The sequence below is a fragment of the Python bivittatus genome, unplaced genomic scaffold, assembly GCF_059951505.1.
Source record: "Python bivittatus isolate LINGU-HERP-01145 unplaced genomic scaffold, Pbiv_v1 ctg000610_np1212, whole genome shotgun sequence".
NCBI classification, from domain to species: Eukaryota; Metazoa; Chordata; class Lepidosauria; order Squamata; family Pythonidae; genus Python; species Python bivittatus.
Window position 1 is genome coordinate 32,783,313 of NW_028277088.1, and position 10,936 is coordinate 32,794,248.

The 10,936-nt window shown below is 49.3% G+C and overlaps 1 protein-coding gene across 4 annotated transcripts; it reads left to right on the forward strand.

Annotated features, from left to right (window-relative positions):
* Nucleotides 1-3,576: 3,576 nt before the first annotated feature.
* On the forward strand, nt 3,577-9,700 carry EVX1 (even-skipped homeobox 1). 4 transcript variants are annotated; one of them, XM_088150656.1, is made up of 4 exons: nt 3,577-3,762; nt 3,798-4,251; nt 7,175-7,455; nt 9,167-9,700. In XM_088150656.1, exons 1-4 carry the CDS (start codon nt 3,577-3,579, stop codon nt 9,698-9,700), a joined length of 1,455 nt encoding a protein of 484 aa, XP_088006782.1. The 4 variants fall into 4 exon arrangements, with proteins under 4 accessions (XP_088006782.1, XP_015743559.1, XP_007428287.1 ...); XM_015888073.1 differs by lacking the exon at nt 3,577-3,762 and having other exon boundaries at nt 3,807-4,251; nt 7,175-7,231; nt 7,271-7,455; XM_007428225.1 differs by lacking the exon at nt 3,577-3,762 and having other exon boundaries at nt 3,807-4,268; nt 7,231-7,455.
* The last annotated feature ends 1,236 nt before the right edge of the window (nt 9,701-10,936 follow it).

Sequence of the window (10,936 nt, forward strand, 5' to 3'; positions counted from 1 at the left end):
TTACAGGATTGCTGTCATGGGAATGAAATGAAGAGAGATTCCCATGGAAGCCTTCTTGAGCTCCTGAAGGAGAGGTGGGATACAAATCGGACTAATACAAATAAATAAACGTAAGGCTTACAATGAACAGCAGGAGGGAGTGTTCTTTTCACATTTCAAATCAGCAAAGTGCATGTTTAGGCCTGGCTCTCAACCAAGCTTAGGACAAAATCATATTCTTTCCCACCAGAGTGCCAACCAGCCATATATATGGGAACATGGAATAGTTTAAGTTACTTTCCATTAATATAATTCTGCCCTATGATTTTTTTTCCAGGACCTTATTGTAGGACTTTATTTATTTTTTAGGACCTGTGTGCCTTTATAAAGCAGAACTGCAATAACAAGTAGACGAACAAATCAATCAAATCTGAATCCATTAAAAGTGAGAGGAAGAGAGGCAGAAATATTAATGTCTAACAGTCCACGTGGATTTCAGCCTCCTGTTCTGTACGGTATTAACACATCACGAATAAGCCCTGCTTTTAGTTTCTTGCCAGAATTAATGTCATGTCCCCTTTTACTAGCCATTGGCAATGTAGATCTTGGTTACTGGTGTATTTCAGGGTATTTCTGAGAATTTCTGATCCAAAGGTAGGCAGAAAAATTACACATTCCCTCTCCCTCCTAAATTATCCCTTCTGAAAGCAAGTGATGTATGTTGTATAAGAGATTTGTGTGAACACCTCTCAATGCTGCTTTCATCTCAGCATATTTCATTTGGTGGGGCCAGGTTTCTAATTCTAGCCAAGTTATCCTCCAATTAACCCAGCATTTTAAGTGCCAATGTGGCTGCAGAAGTGTTCTTGAGGATTCCCCTTGGAAGACATCAATGTCCTTCCTCTTGCTAATGAAACTGATGCCAATTTGCTCCGTACAAATGAGTAGGTCCATTATTGAAGCCTCCAGAAATCAATGAGAATTAACTCCTCCTAGCAATTTTGACACTTTTAAGCCCTAAGCAGCTTAGAGAGAGGGATTCAGAAATGCAGAGGACATGCACCACCTCATCCTTCCAAAGGAGCCAGAACTTCTAGGGTGACCATGGAAGACAGGAGACCGGGAAGACCTATTTTCTGCCCAGTCTTGATTTCTTCCCTTTGGAGACGTTTCACCCAGCCTGGGGGCCCAATTTTCCATGTGGCATGACTGGAGGGGTTGAGTTCCCCTTGACATGACTTCCCTTCCATCTCTCCAGCTGATGCACCAACAGTGGGGACCAATAGCGAGTGGGCAGGAGATCCTGTTCTGGCTTGCTGGATGAAGAGGCAAAGGAAAGCTGCCTCCTTGCTCCACTTCTGCACACTGGGAAAGACAGCTATTTCTGTGCCCTCTCGCTTTTCTACATTCAAGCCCAAGACAGCACACTGCCCCACTTTTGCACATCCAGGAATGATTGTACTACACATCTCCACTGCTCTATGGGCATTACCTTGATTTCTCCCTCAGGGAAGAACCAGCATCCAAGTTTTGCCCCTGAGAGAGCTAAAAATCACAATGGAAGTGCTTTTTAAGGGCAACCAGCTGGCTAACCCAGACGCTGAGGACCCGTTTATTACCCCATTCAGCCCTAAAAGGTTAGGACTTAATTCACCTGGAATTAAGACTCAGTGAATTTAGCGAGTCTTTCCCTCAAAAAAGTGTCTTAGTCTCCCACCAGCATCACTACCATTACAACTGTGGATGTTAGCACAAAGCGCCTCTGCTCTCCAACCATTCTGGAGATCCGTTTATAATTGCTCCTTGCAGTTGCAGCGTTCCCGCAGCTCACTTAAAACAAATGTCTTGCCTTAAAACACAGTCATTTTTCCTTACACTGGCCGCAGATAATACTTGGAGATGAATAATAAATGCCCCCAATCTAGGGGCCAAGCCTTCCTGCTCCATTAGCCTAAACGATGCTTTCCCGAAACAAATCTATATGCAATTCCTGGGGAGTAAGTCCCACCAAATTCAACATGAATTATTTCTGAAGAAACAGGCACGACTCTGCCTATTTAAGACTGTAGCCAGGGCATTATCCAAACTTCAAGGCCAAACTGAATTGTTAATTTGGAGTGGTAGAAGATTGCAGGACCCCTCTGAATACAAAGAGGTGGGCTTAAAGAGGGTAGAACAAAATGGGAGGACATATCTGAAGGCTGCGAGCAATCAAAATGAAACATCTTTACAGTAAGTAAATGCTTTTGCAGCTCCTTCAGCTGCTTCTATAACCTGTTCTCTATTTGTCAGTCACAGTGCAGCGGTATTTGTGCCAGAAACACATTTGCTTCATTAGTGTCACTACTCTATTACAATACTCCTAATCACCATTCTTCATCCCAACCCAGCTTCTTCAAAATATTAGACTGAGGGAAATTTGGTTTTGTAGCTTTTGTTTAAAACTTCAGACTGCTTTTGTGCACGATTCCCCTCAAAAAATACCCCTAAATTGTTTACCGGACTAGAAACATTATTGAACGAAAGTTTAAACGCGAGAAGGATTTTTTAAAAAATAGTAATAAGAGCAAGTGACTTACAAAGGAAGGTTTAAGGGTGAGGTGTTATTCTATGGCTCTTAAACACGTACGATTTGTGGGTTTTTTTGCCTGCAAAGGAAGAACAAAACAACAACAAGCCTTTAAATCGTTGTGTATCTTAAAGTAAGTTGAGTACATTTGCGAGAAAAACGTCTACAAAACTTGGTCCGCTAAACTTTATACATTCAAACACAGATCTGCCTAGTCCTTTGACGTTTCCAATTAGGAGCTGGCAGTTGATTCTTTCTAGGCGTCAAAACGTGTCAATCACCTTCTGATCGATTTCCATCCTAAAGCAAGACACATACATGTTTTATGTATATGTAAAATGCATATACATAAAGTTATCATTAGCCTTCATCAGCACTGGAGGCAGGACATTAGTCAATCTGTCCTCCTCCCAGGATTGCTCCTAATTCTAGAGTTCCAGCCAGATGGCCCAAAGGCTTGAAATCCAATGATGCCTTCGAAAGAGAAGGGAGGAGGGAGAGGGGTCAAACAAACCACAAGAAGCCATCTCGAGCATCATGAATGGAAGGCTTGAACCTAGTTTTCGAGGGCATCTTGGAAACCATTGGCCTGTGCCACCTAGAAAGATAGAACTCCTTCGGAATCAGCGACCTGGGGATATCTTCTTCACATCTGGAGAGACGCCACTCCGAAACGCCTCCCGCGTGGCGGATCAAGGCGGGCGTCGTGAAAACCAGGCACGCAGCACCACTGGACCTGAAGGAGGCTGGCCTCTCAGGTGAAGACCTCGAAGAGGCAGGCGCGGTTTTGGCCTCTTCTCTCTCCTGCCCGCTTTGCTTCCCGCCTCCTTCCCCAGCACTGGTTACACCTGGTGCGTTTTCCCCTCCTCCCCGGCCCCCCTTAACTCTTCGCTCCGGCTCTTCCTTTCATCTTCCGGCCGGCAGACGCTCCTATTTATCCCCCGGCAATCAAGCCAGTGGCGTCACCAGAGGTAACTGTAATGACGAGTGCACCATTAAGGGATGACAGCATTAGAAAGAAGAGGGCAATGGTGAGTTCCCTCCCAGAGCCGGCGCTGCACACTGGAGCGCTCGCATCACAAGGTCATCCCCCCGGCTCGCCCCGCTCACGGCTCCCCTCCGCCTCGGTAGAAGAACTCAGGCAGGAGGGGGGGAAGGCGCCCCGGGGTGGATGGAGGCTGGGGTGGGGTGGTGGGGGGGAAGAGCGCCAGAGCGCGAGAGGGAGAACCTGGCTGGGCTGCTTTAAAAGACGCGCACGATGGAAACCAGGAAGGAGATGGTGCTGTTTTTGGACGGAGGTCAGCTTGGCCCTCTGGCTGGCAAGAGGGCGCCCAATTTGGCAGAGGCCGTGGGGGGGCCGGGCCCGGAGCCGCAGGACAAGATGATGCCCAGGACTTGCTTGAGCCCTAGAGCTGCCCCCCTGTCCTCCCGGGGAGCAGGAGGAGAAGAAGAGGAAGAGGAGGATGAGGAGGAAGAAGAGGAGGTGGAAGTCCTACCAGCGCCAGGGACGGTCCCGGAGAACCGCTCCGCAGCGGCGGCGCTTCTTTCTGCTGGTCAGCAGCCCTCTCTCCACCGCCTCCCCCCCACCAAAGGCCCCCAGAGCAGCTCCGACACCGAATCGGATTTCTATGAGGAAATCGAGGTGAGCTGCACTCCGGACTGCGCCCCCGGCAACGCGGAATACCACCACCAGCACGGCAAAGGTACCCGACCCCTCCCTGCTTCCCCTCTCTTGAGCTCCCCGGGGAGACCCATCTGGACTTGCAGCTGGGCGGGACGGGACGGGACGGGACGGGTCGGGACGGGACGGGACGGGACGATCGCTGTTCTTTGGCTCCGTCCTCAGAGTGCTTCAGGGCGGCCACTAACAGGCCTATTGCTCCGGTCTGGCTTAAGTGATTTCTGGATCGCCGCCTGCGTTTTATTTTCTCCCCCTCCCTCTTTGAACTGCTCTCCCCCAGCCTCCAAATCCTGCGGCTTGGGTCGCTTCCATCTCTAATTGCCCACCGAGAGACATCTGCAATGAGCCACACACATCTCCCCCTTTGAAGTCTAACGACGTGTTAATGGAGGACGTGAAATCGCTTCCTCGCTGCAACAGAGAATTAAGAGCTTTACAGATTTCCCGCGCCCCAAAGCCTAGACTTTGATTGTAATAAATTCCCCAGAAGCTGCTGCTTCTTTTTTTCCCCTATTGCTGTGCCTAGCACCTCCTTGATGCTCCCCCTCTCCAGAATTATAGGACTGCGTGTGCCCCCTGCCCCCTTCCTATTGCTGAGGAACAGGAAAGGAAAGCGAGCCTCCTCCTCGGCATTTCAGCAAGATCAAAAGCATCTATCCGCGCCTGCCGGCCGTCCTCTCCAGAGGCTCTGTTGCAAGGAGTGCGGGCGGGCGCGTTTCCCTTAGCAGAACTGCAGAATGCCTGGGTGAGCAAAGAAGCAGTCACCAACACAGGCGACATCACACAGGCACGTCGCCCCCCACCCCCCCAGACAGAAAGACTATAAAACCACGGTCTCTTTCTCTCCCTCCCCCCCTGCCCCCCTCTTCTCAGCTGCCCTCCCTGCAGTTCTCAGGTCCTCTTGGCAGGTTGGTTCGAGGCCCCAATTACTTTTCACTTCCCTGTCTTGGTGGCGCCAGCTCGGAAGTGGTCGCGGGGTTAATGCCTTTGGTCTCAGGCGGACACCCTGAGAACTGGCTGCAATGGAAAGCAAAGGGCCAGAGTCGAGGGCCTTTCTCATCCCCTCCCTGCCTCCCGCCTCCCTCCCTAAATCCCAAAACCCTAAGCGCCTTCTGTGAAAAGGATGACCGGAGTGAAAGCTCCTGTTTTGCTCCTGGGAATTTCTTTCACATGGAGTATCAGGAGAAAGAAGAAAACCACGGTTTCCTGTAAAGAGAGAGACGGAGAGAAAGAGCAGGTTGTGTCTGGTCGCAGTTTATAGCCTTGCTTCCCTTATCACGGATAGCTTGGCAAAGGAGAGCAACTGGGGCTTGGAGAAGGCCTGGCAGCTACTTCACCCCCCCTCACCAGCCACCAGGCCCAAAAGTTGCTGGCTGGATCCCCCAGTTCTTTCACACAGCGGAAAAGGGGAATCTGACCGAGGGGCTCAGACACTCCTTTTGCCTGTCGTCTTCCAATATTTTTTACAATGCACTACAAGATATAATCCAACGCAGACCCTGTCCTGTCCTATTCACTGGTTTCCTGTGTGTGTGTGTGTGTGTGTGTGTGGTTTCTATGTATTAACTTCCAGAAAGCGGGTCGGTCGAGTGAGCCTTTCATAGCAAAACCATTCAAGCGGCAGAACTCAGACAGCTGAGGACACTTATTGTAGCGTAAACTTTAAACTTTCCAGGTCCGTTTGATCAGATGCAGAATGTTGATGGTGACTTTTTTTCTTTTTTTGGCAAGGAGGGCTACCGAGGCCCTTTAAATGCTTTTCCATGGGGAGAAAAAAGGAATCTCAGACTCTTATTCCGGTCTTCCAAGTTCTTCTTGACTGCAGGTGCTACTGAATAAAAGAGTCAGAGAAAAGCTCACCGTTCTTTCCGCTTCCGGAAAGGAGTTTGCAGCCCAGAGATGCCGATGCGTCCAAGTGGACGCCGGGATACATCCCTCCTCAAGTCTCCCGACACCTTGGCTTGCAATCAGAAGCCAGGTAGCTTTTGTTGCGTGGGATAGCAGTCTCAGTGCCAGAAAGGGGCATGGCATACGAATAAAACATGTCTAGGAACAGGGCAAATGGAGCTTATGTGGAAGTGTGTCTGATGGATTTTAGGGTAATTTATTCCAGAGTGTGGGCCTGGGATTGCGGCTTTATATGCGTAGTATAAACACCACGAAATGGGATTGGCAATGAGTGGATCTCTATCCTCAACAGAAAGGCGGGCGGAACAACCCTATGCATGTTCAAGTGGGAAAAATCAATCGGATTTCCTCCTTGGTAGGTATATTTAGGATTATAATTTGAAAGAGAGAAGAAAGAGATTCGACATTCAGTGGGCATTATTGGGCAGTCGTAAAGGATTTCAAAGAGCTCTCCTTGCTTTGTGGAAGACCACGTCTAATTAAATCCAACTCATAGCCTGCCCAAGCCTTGAAAGTAAAACCCATTCAGTCTAATGAACAAGTGTGCCTATGGTCGAGGGTCAAGCGTACACCTTGGGCATGCCCCTACAGTATTTACATTTCAACTTGAGGACTGAGCTGGTCATAGCAGCTCCTGAATGCCCCCCCCCAAAGCAACCAGCAGTCAGCCTGGCTTGTTTTTACCCCTAGGCATTCACTCTTAATTTCAACCCCACGCACTGGACTCTGCGGTGCAGTTATAACACTTTGTATTCTGAGATTAATGGCCTGCCTGGATCCCACATCTTCAGAAGCCAAGGAGAATAACTTGCTTTATTTTGAACGTGGTGAAACAGCCCTGCCAGCTTTCTAGGGCCCATCCGATAGTACTCCAGAGGAGCTCCTGTCCTGAACCTCTGTTCCAAAGTCCTGTCCTGATGGCACTGCTGCCCGGGTTGATGTGGGAGGGGAAAGAAATAGAAATTGGGGGGTGGGGACGTCAGAGCTCCAGCTGTCTTCCTCTCTCTGGATGGCTTCCTCTCTGCTCTCCCCTGCAGGTCAGTGCTCAGAAACTTCAGCAGAGAGCCCCAGCAGCGCAGTCGACCCCTCCAAGGGCAGCAGCGGTGGCGGCGCAGGCAGTGGTAGCGGAGGAGGAGGAGGAGGTTCTCAGGGATCGCTGGCCTGCAGCGCCAGCGATCAAATGCGCCGTTACCGCACTGCCTTCACCCGGGAGCAGATAGCCAGGCTGGAGAAAGAGTTTTACCGAGAGAATTACGTGTCCAGACCTAGGAGGTGCGAGCTGGCCGCCGCCTTAAACCTACCTGAAACCACCATCAAGGTAAGCTTGCATGTGGGGATCTCAATATCATCCCTTCCCCATCAGGCATCGGCCAAGTTTCCTGCACGCTTGACCACAAAGAAGCAGGAAACTTCCCTGGACTTCGGAGCATTTCCAAGTGTCCGGGCTAGGGCTTTGACCCTCTCCAAGCCCTTTCAACTTCCCACTAGTTCTCACTGTCAAATTGCTTCAAAGGCCACACTCTTTCCAGAATGGCCAAGGTGGGTCTTGATCTGCATTTGCAATTGGTTGATTTCACCTTGAGATGTGCTCTGGCTAGACGGTGCCCCAGCACTGCAGTGGCTTCTTCTTGAGAGAAGCGGAATTAGCCGTCTGCTGGGAAGTAAGCCTCGGTTCATTCCTTCAGTGAGACTTTTTTCCAGGTGAGTGTGACTAGGGCTGCAGCTTTAACCTGTTTCTGGGCAGCTTCCTAAAATCAGTCCCAAGTAGTGCTAAGTCCTTAAGATGATGATCAGGAAAATCATCAAGCCTTGAACACCTGGGGGTTTTTTTTTGAGCCCACCTTAACTCCCCACATGCATCAGCTTGTAATCTGGTCTGCTAAAATCAATAGCACTTACTCCAAAGTCACTGCATTTAAACCGGAATGTCAGGCTTCACCCACTAGAATGGAAACACGGTGGCTTAAATAACATCTGGATCATTATATCACATATATGTTTATGCAGATTTACTTGGGAAAGCACCTTAAAACTGGGGAGATTTTCTAGGCATCTATTTACCTACTTTTTTTTTGCTTACTTTTCCTGAAACAGAAATGTTTAATCCTGAGCCTCTGTGAGCGCATATTAAAGACTCATTTTCAACGCATTAGCATTAAGGAATTTCCTATACACCCAGGCGGGCTGTTATTCAGGTTGTAGGTTTCACTGCTCATCTTAGAGATGAGAATTGCCTGAAAGGTCCTGGAAATATTTTGGCAAAGACCAAAAATTGGCAGAAAAGAAAAGACAGAAAGGCATGTAGGAAGCAATCCTATTATTAGGGTATTATTAAAATTATTAATTATTATTATTATTACAATTTATGTAACAATAGTAGCATTAATTACCTGCTGCACTGGACTTTATGTAGATGTCAAAGAAGGAAGGGAAGGGTTTTTTACCTGCTGTGGAAGAATATAGTAAGAGTATATAGGGTATGGATGTTCCACAGAAGCATATTTCTGCATCCTTCATGATCTGCACTTCTGTCTTTTTCACTCAAGTATTCCAAGTCTAATTCACAATAATTTTGTTTTATTTCTACTTAAATGTGTAGGCCACAAAAAATTACACTCCTTGACAATTATGTAAATCCGACAAGTATATTATTGTGAAGACCAATAAATATAATGAACCCTCCCAATCTGATTTTTAATGGTGGTGTGGGAGAAAATACTGGGCACACAGTTCCATGCCATCGAAGTCTTGAATATCCTGGGTAGCCAGAGGCACCTGCCCCTAGTCTGTAGCTGGCACCCTCCAGATGGATGCCTTGGGCTTCAATTCGGACAAGAACTCCCAGCTGACAGCCAAGGATGGGAATGGTAGTCCAAGGACTCTGGAGGGCCCCAGCTTGGGGAAGGCTGCCGACCCCAGGTCCGTAGGTGCTCGGCCAAAGGGCGGAGGGTTGCAGCGGGAGCCCAGCCTTGCTGGCGACTCAGAGCTTCCTTTGCTTTGCCTGTCTGTCCCCCCCTCCCCGCCCTCAGGTGTGGTTCCAGAACCGGCGGATGAAGGACAAGAGGCAGCGCCTGGCCATGACTTGGCCCCACCCGGCGGATCCGGCTTTCTACACCTACATGATGAGCCACGCGGCGGCCACCGGCAACTTGCCCTACCCCTTCCCCTCCCACCTGCCCCTGCCTTATTACTCCCACATGGGGCTCGGAGCCGCTTCGGCTTCGGCCGCAGCCGCCCCCTTCAGCTCCCCGCTGAGGCCGCTGGACACCTTCCGCGTCCTGTCCCACCCGTACCCGCGACCAGAACTGCTCTGCGCCTTTCGACACCCCTCCCTCTATGCCGGCCCGACCCACGGGCTGAGCGGCGCCGGAGGGAGCCCCTGCTCCTGCCTGGCTTGTCACGGGAGTCAGGCGACCGGGCTCGCGCAGCGGCCTTCGGGATCGGACTTTAACTGCTCGGCCACTACCCGGACGGACTCCTTTCTCACGTTTACGCCTTCGGTGCTGAGCAAGGCCTCCTCGGTCCCCCTGGACCAGCGCGAAGAAGTCCCTTTGACCAGATAAGGGGCCCATCTCAGGTTGCTCTCCCCCTCCCCGCCCGGCCCGCACTCCTTCCCAGAGATCCCCCGGCCCGTGGTCGCTCCCCGTCTGGTGTTTAATCCCTGCAGTCCGTGGACATCAAGGAGAGCGGGAACGAAACGAAAGTAAGACTGAAAGATGGGGAGGATTTCTAATCTGCGCAAATCCGCGGAAGAACCTCGGCTAAAGCGAGGTGCGGAACTTGGCGGATTATTCATCAAGGACGGGAAAAGGGGAGAATGATTTCCGCCACAGCAAAGCCAAGAGCTCCTAGTTTGTCTTGAGGAGATTCGTCTCCAGCCTACCAGGGCAGGATGCCCACCAAACCACGACGTCAATAGCTTATGCATAACCTTGTATGTGACTAAAAGGGAAATACTTGAAAGAAGAAATTGTCGATCCTTTAAAAAAAAAAGTGTATGCCTGATGAAAGTAAAGATTTATTCTTTGCCAGATTAAAAAAGAAAAAAAAAAGAAGGGCCTTTGTGGATTTGCGATCTGAGAGTGTCAATCTTACTACGGTTTCCCCCCTTTCTTTAGTCCAGTTGCCTTTAAAAAATAACAACCCTGAACTAGACATTTTAAAAAAAAATGTTAACTCTCAGAAATATTAGCTTTCACTCTTCACACACGCACATATATTCGTACCCACATGCATACACCTTTTGTGCATCAGCTGAGGAAGTGGGGAGGGAGGGAAGGGAGAGGTCGGAGAGCAGAATCGGCACGGAAAAGCCCAGAGGGATTAAAGCTATTTGTCCTTTAAAATAACAACGTACCACTGTCAGTCGCTGAATTGTGACCACACGGCCGAAATTAACAAGTGATGTATATGTAGTGGAGAAGGTTTTCACACACACACACACACACCCCTTTTTAAAAAAGGAATCAGCTGCAAGGATAATATTCTCAGCACAGAGCCGACAAGGCTGCCAAACACTAACGAGCCGCCAAGGGAAGAGATTAAGTGACAGGGAACAGGGCTCTTCTCTCCCGCAATCACTGGTCCGCAAATGAAAGCCGAAGCCGTTTTCTTCTCCTTCCGGGTCTAATTTCAGTTCCCCCATAATCTCTGGGTTTAGAACCGAGTTTCTGCCTCTGTAATATTCACTGTATTTGTTACTATAATTTCCTTTTTCCATATGTGAAATACCATTCCCCATCCCTAGCTTCTTTCCTCAATTCTGGATATATTCTAATTTTTCTCTCCTTTTTTCTCTT